Below are 24,649 nucleotides of genomic sequence, written 5' to 3'. Positions count from 1 at the left end.
GTGCATCAGTCAGTTATTAGATCTCAGCACTTTGGTGGGTTTCTTTTGCTTTTGTTGTTTTCTTGTGTGCCAGTAGAAGCGTAATTTGCATTTTTGCTGTCCAGATCAGTGGAGTGCAAGATACAGCCCACTGCACAAAGCTGTGGCATTAAACACTCACTCACACTCACACACACACTCACACAGACACACAGACATACGATGACCTTTAAAAGTGTGATCCCAGAAGGTGTCACTTCTCTTTGCGCACTTATTTATAAAAGAACTATAAAAAAATGCTCTCACGCACACAAACATTTCCTCCGAGTTGAAGCTCATGCGCTACATTCTTACACACGGTAAAAGTCGTACCGAGAAATAAAAACGGCACAATTATTTTTGTCCAACCGCTGCGATCGCTAGGCGCATTGTTCCTTTGGCTGGCAGAGACGATTAAAGCTCTCTTACATGAGGGTGATCGCACACATCATGTGACATGAGACAAACAGCACCACCCAGAAAGTCTAGCCTTGTGAGTCCGATGAAGTCTAAAAAGAAACTGAGTGAGGTTTAATTGCTTCACAGCTTGAGTTGTGCGTCACAGTCACACACGCACACAGACTTCACACGGTCAAGTAAAGTCAAGTGAAATTTACTCACAAGCACATTTAAAACCAACAAACTGGTGAAGAATGTGTAGTTTGGTGACTAAAATAAAATCACCAAAAAGGAACACAACAGATTTGTACGAAAGCAGTAAAAGCAAAGGTCTCAAAGGTCTTCAGTGCTGATGAGGACCTGATAGCAAAGACCAGTGTCAGGACCTCGGTACACACAGTATCAGCAGACCTCAGTGATCATGTGGGAGTATGAGGTTAAAATAAATGGGCAAAGACGGGCACGCCATTCTAACAATAACTTACTGATAAAAATAAACTCTCAAAAGCAGGTCGAACACTGTTACACGCTAAACGCAAAAACACGGTGAGGAAAGACGAAGGCCAACAAACCGTCTCGAACACGAGGCATCGAGGACATCAATCATCAACGAATTAATGTTTCACAGCTGTCTCACGTTTTAAAGGTTTTTGTTATTTTTAGAGAATTTAACCAAAAGCAACACTAGGTGTTCATGTTGGTCATCTCCATGGTAACCAAATTTTAGATAGATATCATGTTTATCATCTTCTTCATTTTAACAGAGACTTTAAGACTTATGAAACATTTTTGGCTTAAATAAATCCTTGTATTTAGTACGGACTTACACAACTAGTTAACAGTTAAGCTTTAGCATTAACTGCACTAGAAACATCACCGAGTTATTTATACTGCATTAACTGTTGAGACTAATCACTAGTCAGAGCTGCAAGCCCGATATGTGTGAAGGGAAGTTGTACATAAGCGAGGCACCGAAAACTGCAGTTCCTGTAGGTGCTACTTTGGCTGGATGGTTCTTATATATCATACAGAACATAGAAACAACCTTTAACCCTGTCTGTGACATATTTTCCCGTAAAGGTTTCAAGAAAGGAAAAGGGACCACAAAAATGGTCACCTACAGCAGATCAGTTACAAAGGGGGAGCTTAGCAAGAGGCAAAAATCCACAAACAGATGCTGTAATACACAAGGAAACAAAAAACCCATGAGGGGTAATGCAAAGGAAGGAAATGTGCAGAGACAAGGCGATGTGGGAGGGAAATGAGGGAAACAGGTGAGTGTGTATCACAGGAGCGTGATTAACTGACTGGAACAGGTGTGATAGAAAAACCGCGGGGAACACTAACTGTGACAGAAAAGACATCTGAAACCTGGCGAGGAGTAACCGATGAAGACCGTCACATTTAAGGCCCACTTATAGAACAAAATGACCGGGTTTGCATCAGAGGTTAGCGAGGGTGCTCTCTGTCTGCGCACCTTCGGAAAACCTGGAGACTATCAAATCACGTCTTTATTGATCTATGCTGAGGTGTGGAGACTCATCATTACGGGTACAGAGTGTCAAATGTTGTCTTCTTAATTAGACTTAATTATTCAGCAAACAAAGGAAACAAGCCCACAGCGCACGCTCACCTGGACGAGCGGCGGCGAGCAAAGATGGAGAAAAACACGGTGATCAGGTAGATAACTCAGGAGTAACTTCCTTTTTTCAGTGGTTACAGGCGCAGAGATGATTTTACACATATTGAACATCAAAGTTGAGATGTGACAGCTGCCCACACTCTCACTGCACTCAGAGGAAGAGAAACAGTCATAAGTGTAGTCGGTCAGCGAGGGCATGACAGCCTGCACACGTGTGACACGGAAAACTCCACTGCCTCAGAGAGGGAGGTTCAAAAAGCAACGACACGGTGACACATGGGTTTTTCAACCACTCCTCTGTCCGAGGTACAAAGTGTTCACAAAGTGATGTCAAAATGACGGCAGTTTAACCCCCTCCAACCATCCTCCGTCAGCCCGCGAGCACAGAGCTACACTAGCAGCACACTAACTGCCACGTTATGTCATCCGTGTCCTTCACACTCATCTTGCTACTGAGTCATTATAACAAAACCACTGTTTACAAAGCAGTTTGTGGCATTAGAACAACATCATTAGCATTTTAACAGCAGGCATGTTTAAGATGCTAATCAAATGAGAAGAACGCAAGAAGCCAAAACGGCGGCCACCTCCGCCTTGCTAGGCGCAAAATTCAATTTGTCGGAAAATTAACGCCATCGGCAAAAACAACGATGGAAGTCGACACTTTGCAGTTGGAGGTAAATTTAACGTTGGCGGTAGGCGGTCTGCGCCTCTGAGATTGATACTGAAATGGCACAGTGGAAAGTCTGGGTGTTGTAGTCGCAGTGGGAGGGTGGTCACAAACAACTGACGACTTCATTTGCATTAAGGGGTTTCCTTTTTTTAGCCATGACCGACCTATAAATCCATCCTTTCACAAACTCAAAAAGGTAAAAGAACGATCGCTGTGTCGAGTTTACCTGCTGAGATTAAACTGTGTACAGCGAATTTAACACACCGCATCACAGCGGAGACATTGTTGTCCCACCCCCGCGCCTCCAACGGCCAAACACTGGCAACGGTTTAGGAGATCACTGAAGCACAAACTAAAGTTTAAATCTCAAACTGGAGTTAAACTAGAGCACAGGTAGTTTTCAGGCGCTTGGGAAATCTTTCCTCAGAGTGGCGGTTGGAGAACTGTGAAGCTCCGAGGAGCAGCACCTACATCCTCATGGCATAAAAAATAAATAAAGACTCTTAATTTCACGGGCACAGCTTTGTCTAAGACAGCAAGCTCATGCATTTATTCTAAGAGACTGTGATAATGTGAGATGCTCGTGCAGCTCTGCTAACCTTGGCTCATGCTCCAGTTTTTTCTTTACTGCACTCCCTCTCAGCACCTCATTTTTCTGCTGCACAGCCACATGTGATGACAGCTGCAGTTTTTTTCTGGTCACTTGACTATCTTGAGAATGTTTCTCTGAACAGTTAATCTCCTCGATCTCTGATAACCAGCCAGCCTCAGCCCTGACTGTTGAGTTTCTGTCGGGTTGGTGCAGTGGCGGTCCTCGATATCATCAAGCTCCACCGCCTTCACTGCAGCTGGCGAGGTTAGGCCTTTTGCTCTCCTGGTGGTTCCATCAGAGGCAGAGGTCCAGCCTGACCCCGGGGAGTCATGTGGACCTGGGCTGAGCTAGCTGCGGCTGCAGAGCAGAACACTACCTTCTTCGCCAGCTGCAATCTAAGGTGGCGTACACACAGGAAGACACCAGCAACCAGAGACCACAGAATGTCAATGAAATTCAGCGATATGCAACAACAACAGGCTTGTGACGCAAACCGGGTGGTCCTGAGTTAAGCTTTGAGGTGGATGACCAACCACCTGTTCTGAAAACAAAGCATGATGAGCTGCTGTCTTACAAGGTGGAGGAGAAAGTGTGCAAGCTGGCTTCTTTCTTCATTGAACATGTGCCACGAAATGAATCTAAACATTTGGGAAACCCTGCATCAGGTTCAAAGCAGGCAGCTGAGCTGATCTTTAGCTGAGTAACGAGTTACCCTGTGGTCTGTTCACATTTGCCTCTGATCAGATACAGCAGACCAGTATGTAGAAGAAAACAAAAACAGTACTGCTGAGAGAAGTTAGCATATTGTGCACTAAGACTGGAGACCTGCCCAAGGTGTTTCCACCTTCCAGACCTATGAGAGCTGGGAAACGCTCCAGCACCCAGAAAACCGAATTAAAATTGAATTAAAAAGACAAAAAGAGCGCAAACACAGTCAAGAGACTCCAGTTAGTGCAGGTGAAGCTACCAGACAATGGGAGGCTAGTAATGTTGGCAGATCTGCATGCTCCTCACTCTAAGCCTTATCAGATTAACTCCAGGACGGTTAACAAAAAACTTCAGTTGCTATAAAGGTGGAAACTAACCACAGACAGGTCCTGGACACATTTATTTCTACTGTAGAGATTTATATTTGAACGTGGGATTGACTGGTTTGGAACAAGCCTCAAGCTGCCATCAGAGGAAGTCCAGTTTGAGAGTTACTTTCAAAAAAATAAAATGGACTAGTTTAATTTGAATAGGCTTAAATCTGGCCCATCCTCCAGCTGGATAGCTGTTTTTGCCGGACGCTCACTCTGCTGGGCTTCTCTGTGATCATTTCACAATATTGGTCATGTTTTGTTTTGGATGTGGTCTCTAACATGAAACTGTCATAAAAATCCCTCCACTGTGCATCACAGGGCCGATGTCCAAAACGGCAGCACTGAAACTGCATCGCTTGTGTACCTAAAGAGGCCGTGCAGAGCTTCGGTATCTGTCTGATGATGATTTGTGAGTTGCTTCTCGGAAAGTTTAGTCACTCTTATCGTTAGGGACGAGATAAAAACGTACCTGTGCAGTACCTTTTTGGACTATCTTACACAGCATTTCTGGGTAAAACTGAGCAATACAAAGCTTTCACTTCACAGTAGAGAGTTTCTAACTCGCTACTGAGAAAAGCAAAGGTCTGGTCGCACAACGGCTGAGCTTACACGAGCAGTACAGTCAAACAAAAGCAATCAGAGCCTGAAAGCTGAGGCAAGAAAAACAACAGCGACAATGGAAACTCCATTCAATCACTGTGTGAGAGAGACACACAGCAGAGGTCACTGAGAGGAAAGACACCCTGTGCAGTAAACAAACAAACACACAGAGGAAGCTGTGGACCTTCCACAGAAACATTTCCACTTTGAAGTGTGTGCCGCAGAGGGGTGTTTCCTCTCGCTGACCTCTGTGATGATGACACTCTAAGCATCATCATACTCTGCTTTCCTACAGTCTCGAGACAAGGAACGAGGTGAAGGGAAACAAGAACTCCGATTACACCTCACATGAGTCTGTTGTCCCTGAAAGCAGCCGGATATAAACCCAGCTGTAATCTTAACCATATCTTACTTAAACATATCTAACTTTGAGCAGCCCCATAACACCCAGCACAGACATAAATATATAAACACCTGCACTGGTTTTAAACATATTATTAGTCATACTCTGTCTTACGGCTAAAGATAAGAAATCTCTGTCAGTCTCATCTCTCCGTGCTTCCTCTCTGGTGTGTTTAGTGCACACAGACCGGATGGATGTGTCCGCATCTCATTCTTAAAACTAAAAAACACACCTGGCAGTTCTGAGAAGCGGTCAGAGAAGATGCTAAAGCTAAACTCGGGATTTTTGCACAACGGCGTGCGAATCATTTTGACCCGCTGTGTTGAGCTAATGGTCGATTTTGAGCAGCGATAATAGAGCAAACATGGCTGATGGCGGAGCTCTCTTATTCCACACGAGGCAGGACCAACGCCGCAGCGTCCGTAGTGCGTTGGCGCACATGCCAACGCGCTTTGAGCGTAGGCGGCCTCCTCCCTCTCACTTTCTCTCAGCAGGGCATACAACGACTACTGGCTCCTCGACGCAAAACGTCACACAGATCATTGCGAGGGATGGAAAAAGGAAGGGTGGAGGAGGGACGGAGCTGAAAAGCAAACACCAGCCAGAAACGAGGTCAGTCAAAAAGCACACGAGCTAAAACTCACACCTGTGTGTACGGTCGGAGCTCAAGCTCAGTCTTGAGACTTGAATATTTGAGCTACTTTAGTTCCTTTTGATGATTTTTTTAAATTTAGCGTAACCTCGTGGTTATTTATGCCTCGACCTAAACATTTTGATACAGTCTGATTGGTGAAGCTCTTAAAAACTCAGAGGTCATCTGTAATCTGAATAAATTTAATCCCAGACTGGGATATACCACTGGGATATACTGTGATGTTTTAAAAAGGATTACTGGTGACATGTGCATGATGCAGACAATATCTTAAATAATTGTTCTTTTGTAGATTTATGGACACAGACTATAAAATCAACAGTAGAAGAACTTCAGGGAAACAAATCATCTGCATAGGGGTTTTCACAGCTTTTGTATAATGTGTCCAGGTACGGCATAAAGGTGTGTTTGAAATATACGGAATGTGGAGATTTGGTCTAACTTAAGGTAGATCATGTTCTCTACTCCTCAGACGGTCTATGGTTCGATCCCCTGATCCTCCAGCCTGCATGTCGGCCAACACACCGTCCCTGATGCATCCATCAGCTCATGAGTGTAAAAAGACGAGAAGCACTTAAAGTGTATTTTGGTTCTTCTAGACAAGCAGCAGCATTTTGAACTTTGTTCCGTCACTCACTGCAGATGAGTCATTGTGGGGGAATATGCATTTCTAAGTCTTTTTCAGAATACAATGATGCCTCCAGATTAGGTCAGAAAGGACTTTTGCAATACTTCAGTCTCCTGAAAATATCCTCTTTTTCTTCCAGTATGGCAGCAAGCTCAACGTTCAGACACGAGAAACACAAGAAAGCCTGAAGCTGATCATTTATCATCTTATTTTGATGTAGGTCAGTTATCAAATAAGCCAAACACACACACCCACACACACACACACGTGCAGGTATTTGGCATAATTTGTCTGAATTTCTCAGCGTCATAAAAATGATCTCTCTTCCTCTTTTTGGGGTTAAAGATAAATCCAAGCCAACCAAAAATTCAAGCACATTTCATTGTAAAGCACACACCGACACACACACACACACAGACAAAACCACACTGTTTCTGACACAGTTAACTTGGCTCTGCAGGCAGATTTTGTATGTAGTCTGCTGTTCGTTTGTCTCACTTCTTCTTTTTGTGCCTGAGGTTGCACACACACCAGGTGCAGCCCGCAGCTTCCCGCAGCTTCTGTGAGGCTATGAGCATGAAACTAGAGTTGCAAGATGTTGAACAGCAACCCTAAAGTGCAGCTTAGTAGCACAAGCCACATCAGATAAGGAGACTCTGGGTTTTTACTGTAAGAGGAGGAAGATCCTGACACGATGAGGTGCAAACCTGCAGCCAGCTCAGTTAACTTTGAGTCACTTCCCAAGCCAGAGAAAACCAAGCAAAACCAAGTCTCAGCAAAGTTTCTCCTCCGCTGTGCAGGAAACATCACTGCAACAGAAGACTGATTTTTAACTTAAATGCATGGGAAGGAAATAGTTTTTAGTCACCAGCTACAGAGGGAAATGATTTGAATTTCAAGAGCAGCTTTAAAGTCCCTACGATGGAGTGAGAGTACAAACGCTGAAAGGAGGTGACCACCTAAGAGTAAAACCAACACATCAGATCATATCTGCACACAAAGAGGGTTTGTTTTTATACTTAACAATGCTCAGAACACCTCAGCACCGAGAGTGGTCAGTAAAGGCACGTCACATCCATCCAGGGCTATGTCAAGGTATCTCAAACTGAGGGGCAGGGCCCACCGGTGGGTCACAGAGTCACTGCAGAGGGGTGTGAATGACCAGGGGGGAAATATGAGGTGCTTTTTGCAGGAAAATTAAACAAATAGGAGTTTGCTCATAACACAGTGCTGACACTTATTTCACCAAAATGTCACTTGGTGACAGTGATTACACTTTTGTCAACTTCTGAAGGAAAAAGCTGAATCACTGCGTCATTCAACATTTAATCCACACTCCTATCATCATATTCATGCCCTAAATGTGTATGAGTCAACAAAGGTGATAAAATAAAGGTTATGCCATTAGAGGTGATAAACTTAAATGTCAACAGTCGCTCACATTTTGAAAAATAAGAGACTTTCAGAAATGTTAGGTTTCACTCAACCTTTAGACTCATACTACAAACAGGACAGTAAAAGACAAAGAGAGGCTGGTGGAAAGTGAGGGAGTGAGTAAAATTATAGAAAATGTCTCCAACGAGAGCTTTAATATGAGAAAATTCGCTGTTTGCGACTGACAGCCGTCTATTTCTGAAACTAAAAGTGTTGAATGAAACCTGAAAAAGTCACAGTCACGTGACCACAGTGAGCGGTATCACACTTCAAAGGATTTTTCCACTAAACAAGTCACATATATATATTAAAAAAATGTGTGTGTATGTGTATATATATATATATATATATATATATACACATATATATATATAACAGAACTTCATAGACACTCACATTACTAAAAACAAAAAACATCCGCTACATTACCACAAACTCTTGCACTGTGCAGATCTCCAGATGATGACTGCTGCTGATTTTCATGCTCTTCCAGGTAACTGCCAGGTTTTATTTAAACCACGTGATGATCCCATCTTTCCATCAGGCCATCAGCATGTTGGTTTATCATCATCATCTTTATTTATGAGAGGATGTTTAAGACTAAATACTTATAAAGCTAACTGCATCAACATCAGCTTCAGCTTCATTTGGGTTTCTTGGTCCTAAGCGTTAGCAGCGATGACAATGAGTTTGCAATTTAAGTAACTTTTGGATTAGCTTAAGTAGACTGGCTTTAACAGCTGGAGCTGAAATTTAGTTCGCCTTAAATCAGATCCTTTAAAGAGTTTTGAGGACATGAAGTATGCTTTCATGTCTGCTTATAACAGGACCTGGCTAAAGCAGCTACTGTAAGCTCAGGTATGGACCAGTCTGTGTCTCCAACAAACTGGTGATGGTGGCACAAGAGTGTCCCCCCCCACTTGCTCCCATCTTAGAAAGCCAAATTTACAGCATTAAAGAGCATATTTATGTATTTATAACATCCATCTGGATACTGGAGTTTGGGGAATGGTCTGTGCCTGCTAACTGGAGTCCTTTAACTGTGTTTTAAGTGCCTTTTAGAACATTTTAACCCTTGTATGGTGTTCGGGTCTGTGAGACCCGTGTTCAGTTTTTTTCAAAAGAAAAATTAAACAATTAATTATTTTTTCACGTGTAAATGTGTTGTGTCTTTCCACTCACTCCACTTGATTATAACTGATTTATTTATAACATTTTATATAAAAGAAAAACGAGAAGCACATTAATTCATAAATGTGATCTAACAAAGGTAAAGGGAAAAAATTAACCATGTTTGCTGTTCATATGTCTTGTAATTGGGATGAAGTAAACATCTGTTGAGTAATTTAACATAAAATTGTTTGATAGTGTTAATTTGGAAAGCCAAAACTCTAGCGGGTCCACCAGACCCATGAACACTGGCTGAGTAACAAAAATACGAACACCACACAAGGGTTAATTATGAAATTAGATCATTACTAACAAAACTCCAAGAAATTTCTTCTTTAGTTTTTAGCATGGAACATGTTACTTAGTGCTGATTATACGGGACGTGTCTCCACCTATGCAGCCATACAGTGATGCTAACCAAAATATGCTACCTTTAGCTAAAGACTTTGCACTCCAGGTATTTGAGTCAACATGAAAACCTCAGCAGCCAAAATGCTCCCACTGAGGCTTCAACATGTGGACTCTAAAAACCATCAGCTGCGTCTATCCTTCGTATACAGTTCCTGTTCTTAATTGAAAAGCCGGGACATCCCAACGACAGCACGATGCCCACAACAAGCTGCGACTCTGAGCTTCAAAGCAGCCGCATCGTAAACCTGTAACTGCAGACACGCAAACATGTGAAAATAGCATCTTCAGGCTGAAGCAACATATCACACGTGTAATATATGTGCACACGCTCAGCATTACATGTGGAGATTCGGCAGGAATATAAAAGAGTTCTGCTGTGCTTTTAAGGTTTTACGTGTAATTGTAACACGTGTGTACGATGATTTTGCTTTCAGCGATTTCATTGAATTAACCCCTCAACACTCCCTCTGTTCAGCTTCTTAAGTGATCATCTTACAGCACAAAGTCTCACAATCTAGCGTCTGTGAATGACTTAACATGCAAATATAACAACAGCGGCAGCGACAGTAGCTTCTTAGTAAATATCTTCTCTTTCTTGTTGCCTGTAAGGAAGTTATTTATACACACGTGGGCATGCAGCCAATTTAGAAGCTAGGCACTTCCTCATCTCAAAACGAAAATGAGTTCTTCATTCAATGAAATCTGCTCATAACATAAAACACTCGGATAAACTTTGCTACAGAAAATGCTCTGACGGGAATATCGGCTGTGCAGTGTTGTCCTACAGGTTTGACAAACACAGAAAGAAGGTTTAAGAAATGTCTCAGCAGGAAAAAATGTGGACCGGGAGCATGCCACCGGATCAGCATCATTCACGCTATCTATCAAACATAAAATGGAGTTTCCGACTGGCTGCCAACAAAGCTTGCTACCCAAACAACAAAGCCAGATAACTCTGGAACTTCCAAAAAAAGGAGTCCAGAACCAGCGGACAATGTCACGCTGGCTGCAGCCATCTTTTATATACAGTCTGTGATCTACACCAGTTTATATAGGCCACAGGATGATGTGACAACCATCATCGAAATGAAAAATGATCATTTATGAATTTACCGTATGAGTACTCTGGGCCCAGCTGACTTATCTTAGACGACACTGGCTGATGCTAACACGGTGTTTGAGAGGAACTTGGCGCTGCATCTGAACCACAGGCAGCAGAGGCTGCACGCAGGACTGCGTGAACATCTCTACACAGCCGATGAAGACGAGGTATGTGCCAGTACAGAGGTGACCCTGTGCAGGTGTCACAGGAGCTCGTGTTGCAAATGAGCTGTCAAAAGTGCCTCCGCCTGATGAGAACACACAAAGCCGACTGCTGGCATGTGAGACAATGAAGAAGCTATTTGAGGAAGAACTGAATGCAGATTATGTGCTTTTCAAATCAGGCTCAGTCTTTGAACGCCTGGGGTACAAAGCGTTTGAAAAATCAGATACTTACCCCCTAAAGAGATTTTATGGGGTAAAAAGTGTTTAATGCCCACAGAAAGTCGTGCAGCTTACGTGCCGAAATCAATATAAGACACATGAACTAATAGGAAATGATCTACAACACAACTTGGCCTTATCAGCTGCGGTCGACACGGCCTTTCTTCTCTATCTCTACATCAGATGCACCTACTCTTACTCCTGAGGATGAGGAACTGTCTGATATGAAAGCAGGTATATGTTTCTTCCTGTGAATGTCCCTCCCTGTACAACATGAGGCTAAGACGCTGTACAGTTCCCATAATGGTCATCTCTCTCTCTCACACACACATGGACAAACAGGCATAACTTAAAGTCCTACTTTTTCACCACTGCTGATGGTGCAAAAACAGTCGCTGCTTGCAGTATGACCTCCATTAGGCTGTGCAACAACGCGTAGCTGAAACCATGTGATCGAGCATGTGTGTGGGTGTGATCATATCTGTGCATGGGTGTTTTTGTGTGAGCGTGTGTCCACATGTGAAGGAAGGGCAATTATGCAAATATCTCCCTCCCTGTAAAACAGAACAAGGTCACAGAACTGACCTGTTTAGAGGAAGTGTGCTCACTCTACAGATAAACTGCTTTGCATAGGTTACAGTTTTACAGCGCATGGCATGAACTGCTGAACAGCTACATATCCACCAAAACTGGCACATGAAAAAAAACAGTCCACACATGGGCTGAAGCAGGTGGCCGAGAGCGACTCTGAGAAACTCTGAAGCCTCAACTTACCTTCTGTAAAGCGTATCCGTGCAGGATGTTGCTAATGTGCCATATTTTAATATAGATTTTGTTTAAAAAACAAAAAAAACATGCATCACAGCTTAAATACTTCAAAGAGCTCATACTCATGGAGGCACAGATAAATACAAGCCAGTGTAGGTGGAGCAAGAGATCATTATCTAAAGAAATAAAACTAAAAACTCACAATAACATTTGAACTCCAAGGACCCACAAAGTCATTAAAGTCTTTTTTTTAATATCGCTTACAAAAGCAACACGATGCACAGTGACCAAAATGATCTGCATCCTCTTCACTCTAATCACCGACGAGCTCGCAATGGTCCATCACCGTGACAACCTCAGATGATTTTATAACTCAGCATTTGCAGAGCTAAATATCTCCAATGAGATAGACGGATGAGATAGCTAAATGCTTATTTTTCTCTTTTTGTGCACCTCAGCAAACCACAGCACACGATAATCAAAGACAGTGAAGAAAGTTTCTTGGTTGGAGTTGGGGGATGGATTAAAAAGTCCAAAAGCTGAAAACCCCAGAGTCCCGATCTCGACAGATTTAAATGTCACAGTAAGCTGTCTGCACTGGCACTAAGTGTTGGTGGTAAACGTTCTGCAAATCAGAGCTGTGTAAACACAATCTGTGGGTTCAGACAAACATAACTTGTTGCTAACAGATTAACTCAAATCAGCCTTTAAGAAGCTCTGTCTGGCTTCAAATTCTCATAAATGAGTCGCTTGTTGTTCCGAGCGCTGAATGGAGCTTTGCTGTTCTGTGACTTACACTGAGCAGTACAAAAGAAGGCGCATAGTCCACTCAGATCACTCTATCACTCATGTGAGCCGTCACTGGAGAGACTTAGGTAACTTTTCCATCTCAGGTGTGACCTGAGGAAAGTCCCAGACAATCCTTGGTAACACATGCACCTACACAGGAGCCCGCGTGTTCATTCAAAGCACGGAATTACACCGAAGGAAGTCAAAATTCACTCAAAATGTATCCATATTTTAAAAACCCGCACTTAATCACATCCATATATGTGTAGACGGACGCCTGTGAAGTCGACACAGTTGCAAGAAATGTATGAAAGGCTTGCTCTGTGAACGCGGCTCCATCCGCTGTGACATTTGACAATGTTTATAACACACCTATGATAGCATACAAAAGAGCAATTAGATGAGTATGTACGTTTTTGCATGATTCCCTGATTACAGACTCCTTCTTCACCTTCCTACACTCGTATTCTGAGTGTATTTTTTGCCACAGAGAGATAAAACACATGTATCAAAGTTAAAAGATGATATTTACTGATAGCACAATTATTTTTACTGTCATTCAAATTTTCTGCAGCTTTGGTGTCGTTATCGGGAAATTTCTTTTGCCACAATAATCCTGTGGTGAAAGCTGATATAATGCCAACTCTAAATACCGCCCAACTCGTTAACATACAGCGACAAACGACTCAGACATAATTAGCGATCAGAAGCAGACGTACTACACTGGCAACGCGTTTGGCTCTCATTTCCTGCCACTTTTAATCAGGTTGATTTTTTAAGCCTAATCTAAACAAATGAAACTGAATATTTTGTGATACTTGCTGGGCCGTCGGGCTTGTAATCCGCTGGTTTAAACCCTGGCTGCTGAGATCAAATTAACAACTACTTGTGGACCATTTGTGCTCTAGAATCAGAGTCCTGGGCCTCAACCACAACAACTCTGAATGCTGCAGCTGGTTTCTCAAATACAAGTCTCGCTGCTGTTTTTATTTCTGGAGTGCAGCTGTGGCAGGAACCACTCCTCTTTCTGTAACCTTACACTGCAAATAAAAACAGCTCAAATGATCTGTGGATTCCTTCGAAAAACAGGAAGGATTGCTTTTGGAACGCCAGGTGACATCACATGCAAAACTACATGAAATTGCAAGTGACGGGGTAACAACACAAGTTCCACTGAGAGAAAGAGGATGAGATGTTTAACCTGAACATTTCTTTAAACTGAACCTTTACAGCAACATTCAAGGCCAAAGCCTGTTAACCAACTTCTCCCCACTGTGTGAAAATATGGGTTTAACCCTGCGAAACCTTCACTGCTGCTCAGAAATGGGAATGAACTCTGCCGCAGGCGAAGAAGAATCAACATAAAACCAAATATTTCAGATGATGTATTATTGAAGCTTGGCTTTGTGGTTGGAGAAACCGTGATATTGTTTACCTTAAATATCAAGCCACAAACTGAAAATGTGTGGTGTGTGTGTGCAGGAATATACAATGTACCATATTAAGTTCAGACCTCACCTTCCTGCTCCTGCTTCAGGTTAAAGTCTGACTTAAATGACTTAAAATGAGACTTTTTAAGGACAGACTTTTAAACATAGGGAGAAACTTCAACTACAACTCAGAGGTGTGATTGTGTAGACGCCCCGTCAGAGTCGAGGATGATGTTAGAGTGCACTTGAAGCACCTGAAGCACCTGAAACACCTTTTAGTAGCTCTGAAAGCTTGAGCCCCGTTTGTTGGCGTTTGATGACATCAGAGGATCTTTAACTCTGGAATTCGTGGTACTTGTACTACAATTCAGAGTTTACACTAACTTCTCTATTAGATGGAGTAAAACTGCCAAAAAAAATAGTTATCGACAAGAATACTTTCACTTCTTGTAAAACCACTTCCTCCAGCACAATAGAAGATGCACTTAAGTTGTGATTGCAGTAAACCATTGAAACTAAATTCCATCACACCTATGTTCTTCTAAACTCACAGAGAAGACGTTCACAGCGAGCAAAGCACCGCGTGCTCAGCCTGAGATCCCCTCCACCCCCCTTTTTTTGCTGCTGTACATTAAAGTGCAGGGACGGGAAGCGGAGAAGTGAGCGACTTGTAAAACAGGCAGAAGTAAGACATGCTTGACTTGAGATGCGAGAAGCCAGTGGAGCAAAAACCTCCTTTAGACTCAGCTTTACATTTTCCACTTCTTTCTTCAAACAGTTTAAAGATACTCATGATCTCTTGAAAGGTGAAAGGTTTCTTAAAATACAAGTAAGAATTGAATAAACCTGATTTAAGCGAACATGTACATGTAGCGGCAGTACAAAGCAGCTGACCTTGTAAACCTCCCCGTAGGTTCCTCCTCCGACTCTCAGCAGGATCTCAAAATCGTCCTGAGGGTTCTTGGTGGAGATATCCAGAGCTGCCCTCTGATGGAAATCCATTTTGCTGTTCGATGTCACTAAAAATCCTCCTCAGACATGTCACACAGTCTGTCTCACACACTCACACACACACAGCAGCATCTACATAGAAACCTGAGAAGCGAAGAAGACGCGAGCTGCTGAGGAAAGGCGCTCGGACTCTCTCTTTGTCTGACTTGTCACTCAGCTGCTGCCACACACACTCACACACCTTCCTGTTTCTCTTTCTTAGCCTGCTGTCGGTCCTCCCTGCCTCTGTCACTCCCTCCTTCCTCTCATCTCTCTCAGACTATTTTTTTTCTCAGCTCATTTGCATAATCCAATTTATTTCCTGTTACTTGTATCGTGCATGTGTGAGAGAGAGAGACTTTCAGAGACAGCTTTACAAAGATCTGTGTGAGTGTGTGCGTTTGTGTGTGTGTGTGTGTGTGCGCGCACATGAGAACCTGCTTCTGCATGTGTGTGGCTTGTAGCTGATTAATTGCAGTTGAGTTGGTTGGGGTTTTCAGAGCGAGTTTCAGTCTCAGGTTCACGCCTACTGAAGTAAGTGTGTGTGTGTGTGTGTGTGTGTGTGTGTGTGTGTGTGTGTGTGTTGCTCTGCAAGAAAAGTCACTCTTGCTAGGAGCTCCCTGTCAGCTTCCTGTTCATATCCTGTTCAAATAAAGGGGTACAACATCCTGTTAACAACTAAAAAAATCATTTTAATTCTTAATTTTTTACAATCACCAGAATCCACGGGATTCAAATTCGTCTTTTTTTTAAACCATTAGAGCATTTTTAGTGAGAGGTGTAAGAGATATAATTGGAATGAATGATGTGGTTTCATCATGGTTGCTGGTGCTTATCTGCAGCACCTTAACGCACCGCAGCAATGGCACAAAATGAACCTGAGAGAGAAGGAGGGCATTAAACAACTACTTTGCTGTTTGTTTAAATGTCTGACTAGTGAAAAAAATAACTAATTAATCCAGTATTCAAAAATTAAGAAACAGTAAAAACTGGGCACAGTCTAATGGAAACCAGTAATCGCATGCTTCCATGGGCAGGCCTTATTTTAAATGTGGCTGACACTGAGTGTGGCTAACTTTAGCGGTGCTAGCAGCATGTTAGCATTGACAATCACGAGCAGTACAGTGTAGCTTTGCGTGGATGAGCGGTTAAATGTTTAAATGTTTAACCACCATGGTCTTTTTTGTAGGTCACAGTCCTCCAGAGCTGAGGCTTTACTTTACCTGTTTACATCTTCCTGCCATGGAGTGACAGAGAGCGCTAACCTCTCCGAAACAGCAGACCTGGTGAAGACTAGTGAGAGCAGCGCCGGTTAATCATCCAGTCGACTTAGCCACACATGCCTTGTTAAACAACTGCACCTTTTTTTTTAAACAGCTGCCAATTAAAAAGTCAAGAATTGGAGGAAACGGGGACGAGTCATCTATTTGGTACCATGAAGGTCTTAACCCATTTACCTCCATCACATCCACCACATCCACCCATCCACTTATCCAGTTCAGGGTCACAAGTGGGGGGAACCCGAAGTCAACCCCTGTTGACTTGCTGTTGGAGGGCTGAGACATAGAGACAAATACCTAGTAACACTCACATTAACATCTAAGGTCACCAGTTAACCTAACCTCATGCTTGTTTGTGGGAGGAAGCTGGAGTGATCGGAGATACCTGAAGCAAACGCCATAGAAAGGCCACAAACTGGATTCAAACCCAGGACCGGCAGGCTGTATGTAAGAGATGGATGTAGCATCACGATGTCACCCACTGGTTTGTGAAGTGCTGCTTTTCAAGCTTCGAGCTGAGTGTTTTTAATGCAGCCATTGGGTGAAAAAGTGGTTAGCCTTACATTTTGCTCATAAAACTTCAGCCTTCTGCTAATTCCTCTTACTCTTCAAATTGAGCTTTATTTAATGTTTCAACCCATTTTGTCAAGAAGAAGATAACTGAAGTTGCCAAACGTAAGTCTACCCCACGAAATTTACTATCTGGGGCTCTTTGGGGCCTCATTCATCCCTGGACTGCCTCATGAGCGCCCCCTAAGGATCTGGAAGTCCACAGAGCCAGAGCTTCACGTTCTCTGCTATCGTTTTCGTTTCCTGGAACTTGTTAGCTCCGTCTTCCTAATGATATCACTTTTTTTTTTTTATTGTGCCCTTACCCTCATACTTCCCAGTTACCCTCAGTTTAGTTCTCAGTCAGCTCAATTTCTAGCCCAACTTGACCTCTGAGTTTTTGGATAGTTCAGGGGTTATCTGTGTGCACGCGTGCACGCGTGTGTAATCTTACCAGATTTTTTAGCCTGATTGTACCCGCTCCTTGTCCCCTGTGTGCCTTCCCTTTAGTTTTTATGTGCATGAGCACATAAAGCTGTGGGGGGGTTTTTGGATTTCACCACAGCTTCTTGCATTTGCGTCCTCCTCTCTGTACTGACTCGTTACACGGTAAACACACAAAAATATCTTGCAGTCATGAAAACAGGAAACATGCTAATTAGATTTTATCCATTGCTTCCTATTTCACACTATTTTTTTCTGCATTTGCTGCAAACGGTTGTTGTTGCAGGATATTTAAAGTTTCGTCACCTTCTTTTAAATCAAGAGACCTGCGCACAGATGCGACACCCCTCATGCAGGACCCTGCTTGGAGAAGCACCGATCTAAAGCGAGCTGCCATCATCAGAAGCTACTATTTAGATTTAAAAGAAAACAAAGCAGCTCAGCACGTGTTAGTCGTTAAAAGGTTAATCAAAACAGCAAATCTGAAAGACAGACAACATCTGTCTTGCCATCGTATAACGATACCATCTTCATCTTTTGACATTTATTCCCCCTCCTTCCTCAGCTCAGCAGACGACCCAGCGGCCTGCCCACACTCTCGTTTCAGCACCCACATGTGACAGACTCAGCAGAGGCCAGTTAACCTCAACTAACTGCCTCAACCTCAACTGAGCCTTAGGAGCAGGACTGACGGGGTTACTGATAAAGCTGAGGTTACTGATCAAAATAAGAATATTAGACTCCTTTAAGAGCTCAGGTGCTCAAGTGATCAAAAATGTCACATTCTCAGTTTTACTTCAAATGTCTGAACGGTTTAATAATAAGGTCCAAAATCCAAACATGTGCAATAAACCCCAGAACTTGTGACTTCTGGTTGTTGTTGTTTTGAGTCAGTATGTGTGTATTTATGGCTCCTCTCTCCTCTTTGTCATTGCTGCATCATCTGGTTTGCTCCTGTTAGGACGTCTTCATCAAACCCCGCATGTTCTTCACGTCCTCTGACCGTTCTTCAAATTATTTTTAGATATTCTTAGATTTGTTGAATGTGCTGCCTCATGCTTATTAATTAGAAAATCAATTTAATAAGCTATGTTTCAAAATGTTATGTCATTTCAACAAAGTTCCAGGTGTACTAGCATAAACACAGACTATCACTGGGCTTCATCACAAAGACGCATCAACATATCCTGACATTTACCTGCTGATTACGCTCAGCTCCACACTTTGATTTTCTCTGATTAGTTCAGCAGATATCTTCAAATCCAAGGAAAAACTTTCCCAGGTGGCTATGAGAAGCCAAACCTGGAACACATTAACTTATTATTACACTTTAGATAAATCTCATTAGCCATTTGACAATTCAAGACCCAGTCTGACTCTGGCACGTAATTTTTAAGATATAAACTACTGAACGTACATACTGATTTTGATTTGAAATAAAAGTTTCCAATGTGGATTATGTGGATCAGCTGGAGGTCGAGATGCATCTCTCAGGTCTTTGTTGGACTTTTTTTCCTATTTCTTAAGAACATGACTTTGAGATACTGTTCATCTGCTCTAGATAGTTTTTTAGACCTAGCACTTCTTCTTTTGCCTTCCACTTTTCCACTTTCCTCATTTTTTTGGACCGACCCCACACTGTGCAAATATTTTGGGCTCTTAGCTCATTGGGAATCCCCTTATTATGCAAATTTACTATTTTATGTGTGTAAAACTAACATTTTGAAAGACCTTCGGGAAGCCTTGTAGAACCAGTTTAAAGTGTGGCGTTGAGAAAAAGGAAATGAGGGGTGGCTCATGACTTTTGCACAGTATTGCACGTGATCGTAACGTTTGGTGAATCTTAATGTCAAATCCCACACGTCTGAGCGAGCAGTTGTGAACCTGAAGAGTCTGAAATCACTGTGAAGCGTCTTTGCACCATGCACGTATGTTTCTTAGGTACTTGTGTAGCAGCAGAGGCAGAACGTTTGTTTCAGAGGGTGAGCAGCTGCTACGCTTTACGTGCGACTGTACAACGTTTTCATCGCTTGTCCCATGTAGAGATCAGCTCGTGTTTAGAGAAGTCAACAGGCGCGAGTCTGACATGAAACATGTTGCTCAGAACCAGACGTGTTAATACGTCGTTGTCGAAAGTCAAAGAGCAGCTGAAATAACAGCCATGTTTCTGCAGTTACTGAGACGGCGAACGGCGTAAATAAGTTAAGGAAACGCCCACGTAAGGTCATCCCAGCGAACATTCGTCCTTCATGCGATCAGTGCTGAAACCATCTGAAAATTTCAGAATTAGTGACGAGCCAGCGATTCCTCAGACTAACACACGGTTTGTTGAGATCTCAAGTCAAGTCAAGCAGCTTTACTGCCATTTCAACCATGCGCAGTGGTCCAGCACACAGTGAAACAAAACAACCTTCCTCCAAGATCATGGTGCTACATGTGACAGACGATCAACACAGGGCTACATAAAGTGCAAGTGTGCAAGAATTGCAACAAGAAAAACCAAAGACAGTGCAACAGCCGACAGAACAGAACGATACAGTGCAACAGAAATGTGCAAAAGACTGTGCAAAAACTAACTCGGTGTGTGTGTGTGTGTGTGTGAGATTCTGCAGATAAATGCTTGCTAGTGATGTGTATGAATCGATGTGTGTGTGTTTCAGTCCAGTCACTGAGTGTTCAGGAAGGGCCCTGATGCTCCGGTACCTCACTGCCAGAAGGCAGCAGGTTGAGGAGTGTGTGTGGGGTGTGTGGGGTCCTCGCCAACGCCGGTGGCTTTGTGGATGCAGCCGGCGCGATAAGTGTCTGTGATGGAGGCACGAGAGGCTCCAATGATCTTCTCAGCTGTTCGCACTACTTGTTTATCCTACTCCTGGATGGACTCGTGGTGCTGCTCAACCAAACGGTATGGAGGTGCTAAAAAAGAATCATTCCTCAGCTTGCAGAGCTGCGCGGCTGTTATTTCAAATGTTGCTGAAAGTTGAGCACACTAAAGAGTAACAATGATCTGTTTCTGTATTTCCAAAGTTTCTGTAAATGAACGATTAACAGCTTAGGTGTTGGGGATGAAAATAACCTGAAAGTTTCTTTTGTCACATTTCTGAGTTTCTATTGAATCATTTCCTGTTTTATTTTGTATTATTAGTCACTTTAATCTCAGGTTTATTTCCTGTCTTTCGTTGTATTTTTCCTTTAGTACTTAAAACTATTCAGGTTCACTTGTTTTTTTGTCACTCCTGTTTCCAATTAGACTCTCAGTATATACACTCACCTGCCACTATATTAGGGATGCCTGGGTAATACCACGTTGGGCCCTTTTTTGTCCCTTGATTCTTTCCTTAATTTGACAAAGTGCTGGAAACTTATTCATGAGCTGCACAATGATGCAAACCTCCTGTTAAAACATGCCAGCAGTGCCCTACTGGACTGAGATCACTCAGTGCAGACTGTGGTGACTGTGGAGGCTGTTTGACCAGTATAATGACCAACAAACCAGTTTGATCTTTGAATATGAAAATAAGCTTGAATGACAACCAATGAGAAGTTAAAGAAAACAGAAATACGGTGAAGCACAAGGTGCAGCTAATGAGGGCGGGTCCATCAATCACAAAGGAGGGAAAACACAGGACAACTTAACTAACCAAAATAAACAGGAAGTGAGTAACACAGACACAAAGCACCCAAACATGAAAAAAAAACCCTCAAATTCTAAACAGGACCTGACATCACGGCATAAAAAGGGACCAGACGGATTATTTTTGACAGTCCAAAAACCAAAAGGCGGAACATCTACTTAAGTTGAGCCTCGTCTTCTCTGAAACAGTGAGCATGTGGGTGGGTGGGAGGTTTGGGGAGCTGCTCACTCATGCAGTGAACACAGCAGAGACAGAAGATGGTGGGGGAGGACGACAACGTGCATGAAAAATCACCGTGCAAGAGTTAAAGAGCGTGGCTAAGCCGTGATTCAACTTAAATTTCTCTGCTCGGAGAGAAAGCTGGAAGCAAAAGACTTTTTCTTACGTTTTCCTCGCATGTTGTGCAGCATTGTTCTCTGAATACTTGCTGCTGCCTCACCCAGGGAACACAGAGAGACACAGATGTCATCTGAAGCAGCAGGAACTCTGTCTGCAGATGTTTTTCTGTATAAAAAGAATACAAGAAGTGGTTGGGCGTAGCAATGAAAGCGCAAAATTGAAGCATCACAAACTGGTTTATCTTTATGCATTAAAAAACCAAACCAAAACATCCAATAACGCTCAACAATTAAATGTTTGTGCACAGCTCACTCTCATACTGATGCTAAAAAGCTAGTTTATAGCTTCATCTCAAGAAGGTTTGAATCTTGCAAAGTCTCATTGCATGACTGAGTCAAAAATGTTCCTAATGATCGGACACAAGTTTAATAATGAACGTCAGCAGCTCATCCGGCTCATGCTTCATCACAGCTCACAGGTTAGCGTAACGTGGGAAGTGCAGAAAGAAAGTGACACTGGGTTGCTTTGTGCAAAGAGTTAAACAGATAAAGGATGCGGTGGCCTTGAGCAGGTTAGTGTGCATCTTACACGAGAACCTGGCCGCCGCTGTGGGAGGAGCGGCGATTCAAAAGCAAACTTTGAACCTTGCTGTTCTTCTCGCTCTATGGTTAATTAGCATGTCTGTCTCTCTGTGGGCTTTTACAAGTTTCAACTTTTTAAAAAATTCCATTTCTGCATTTATTTTTTATAAACCATAGACTATATAAATATATATCTGAGGGTCTGTGGTGTCCACATTGTAAAGCGTCGACATTAGTGTCTGAGCTGCTGTTTGCTGGGTTTTTTAGACCCACCAGTGAATATATTTATATGAGAGAGTGGAGCTCCAACCTATCAACTAATGATAGCAAGCTTTGTTAGATGCACATATCAGCTGATTTGTCCTAATAGCTCCATACATCAAATTTCTATAATATCACTGTTGGAAGGAATCAACTAAAAGTGGGTGGACAGAACTTTAAAATAATGTATTTATGGAGCTCAAGTGTCCCTTTGGACCATAAAAATTGAATGCAGATCGGAAACCTTCTAAAAATGGGAAGATTGAAACTCGGTGAACCACGGGCCAAAAATACTCTTACACCAGCGTGTTTATTTCTGCTGTCTGGGTGGAATCTGCGTCTGTGAGTCTGCGGCGTCCGGCTCACTTTGGAGACATCCTCTGGTGGCTGTTAGAGGAACTGCAGTTTTTGGCACTTCTGTGTCGGCTTCATTTGTGAGGTTGAGGCTGACACAGATATGCACTCGTGTTTTTGTCTTTGCAGTCTCACTCTGGCTTATATTTATATTTTATCTATGCCATCTTTCAGCTTTAGACAGGCCATCTTTGCAGCGGTTACCACGATCGCCTCACAGCAAGAACATTTCTGACTTTTAACACGTTGGTTGTCTGAGGTCTGTTTCCTCCTGTGCCCTCTGGTTTCCTCCCACAGTCCAAAAACGTTGATGTGTGATTAACTGGCTGTTCTGTTGTATTCATGTTTACATGTGCTACAGAAATCCCACTCCGTACTGTATTCTAGGGCTGCCACGATTAGTCGACTAGTCACGATTACGTCGACTATCAAAATCGTCGACGACTGATTTAATAGTCGACGCGTCGTTTGAAGCTTTGTAAGATCACAAAAGACGCAGGAATAAGTAGCAGGATTTAAGAGTGTAATAACGGACTGAAACAGAAGATGGCAGCACTGCATGTACAAGGATGCCAGCTGCCGTTAAACCCCGAAGAAGAAGAAGTAGCTCCGTCCCAGCACAGCCCAGCTCTGTTGTCAACAATGGCGGCAGCTAGTTAGTTTTTATATTACTCTTATTATTCTTTCCGGGTCACAAAATAAACGTTTAACATATTTTCAGGCGAGAATATAGCTGTGTAAACCTCAAATATCTGCTCAGTTTATCAAGACACCACATATTTTCAAAAGCGCTCCGACGTTTTCGGAGACGTCTGTTACCCACTAGCTCGATAGCTAGCCGGGGGCTAGGCTAACTAGAGCCATGAGAACACCGGACTCCCAGCAAATCGTTTTCAAACCCACCGCCGTCACTTAGCTTAAAATGTTATTGTTTGGCTTTTTTTTAGTATTTTATTTGTTCCTGAGTAAATCGGTTTGGCTGAGATCAAAGTTATAGTTTTTACACAGCTGAATAAACATCAAGCAGACAGCTGATTATCAGAAGTGTGAGATGCTGGAGAATATACTCCGGTGTCCTGTTATATTTTAGATAGCAAGGAGTTTATTAAACTTCACCGAAACAATCTGCAAACTTCATTAAACTTTAATAAACTATCATCTTGTCTTTATTTTTAATTAGCACTTAACTTAAACACTTAAAGCTGTAAGCTAATGATAGTTATATAAGAGCAGATGCTGCTGGTGCAATAAGCTGTACGCTGTATGTCCAATGGATGATGATGTGATTAGTCGACTAATCGCAAAAATAATCGGTGACTAGTCGACTATCAAAATAATCGTTTGTGGCAGCCATACTGTATTCACATGCATTTTAGCCACTTTTCCCCAGCTGCGATTCACCCACCTGGAGCTTTGCCTCCTCCAGCAGGTTCTGGCTTCTGACCTCCATGCTGAGATATACAGAGGACAAATCGACTGTTTTTCATTGTGGTCAAATGTCAGGCAGCGTAAAGTGCACAGGGGACATTTGAGTTTTTAACAGCTTAGGGTGACAGAGGTGGCGTGAAAGGCATATGCCAGAGATCCAATGATTAGATAAAGAAGGCTGACAGCACAACACACCACTGAATGTCTGAACTTCTTTAACAACACAACAAATAACTATTATGGTACATGGGCTGGTTCTTTATACGCTTTATACAGCATGCCTGCTACATTTCTATGGTCCCTGCTAACATGGGTGAACTGCATGTACCAAATAACAAACACCTGTAGCTCATCTGCTAACATAGACAGCCATTTGCAAATGACATCATCGGATACATCATCAGCGCTCCAGATAAAGGTGGCGTGGCTACGTTTCAGCTGGCTGCAGGAGGGAGTGTCGTCATATCATCACCCTGACATGTCAAAAAATACTGATTTTAGCAATCAGCAAATCATGTAAGGACGCTAAACAAAGGTATGCAACATTTTCTCGACCCGAACAACTTGTCTGCAAACACTTGCACGTTAAAAAGGTTTTACTGTGAAGGCAAACAC

General features: G+C 42.7%; 1 protein-coding gene across 6 annotated transcripts in view; it reads right to left on the bottom strand.

Annotated features, from left to right (window-relative positions):
* Positions 1–24,649, bottom strand: part of map4k1 (mitogen-activated protein kinase kinase kinase kinase 1) — a 54,822-nt gene that overhangs the window by 27,148 nt on the left and 3,025 nt on the right. The window contains exons 1-2 of one of the 6 annotated variants that reach the window (XM_082502639.1): positions 24,012–24,121; positions 21,457–21,575 (exon numbers count right to left, since the gene is read on the bottom strand). The exons of 1 other annotated variant lie outside the window; for it this stretch is intronic. In XM_082502639.1, coding sequence (XP_082358765.1) covers positions 21,457–21,575; positions 24,012–24,093 — 201 coding nt within the window. In that variant the 5' untranslated portion in view covers positions 24,094–24,121. Of the gene's footprint in view, positions 1–11,963; positions 11,995–12,159; positions 12,183–15,070; positions 15,439–16,389; positions 16,426–21,456; positions 21,576–24,011; positions 24,122–24,649 lie in introns of those variants that run through there. 4 more of the 6 variants (XM_082502640.1, XM_082502642.1, XM_082502643.1 and 1 more) reach the window with 4 other exon arrangements.

Source organism: Aulonocara stuartgranti (genome assembly GCF_965226115.1).
Source record: "Aulonocara stuartgranti genome assembly, chromosome: 14".
Classification (NCBI taxonomy): domain Eukaryota; kingdom Metazoa; phylum Chordata; class Actinopteri; order Cichliformes; family Cichlidae; genus Aulonocara; species Aulonocara stuartgranti.
The sequence above is the reverse complement of the archived record's forward strand: the minus strand, read 5'-3'. Positions and strand labels throughout refer to the sequence as shown.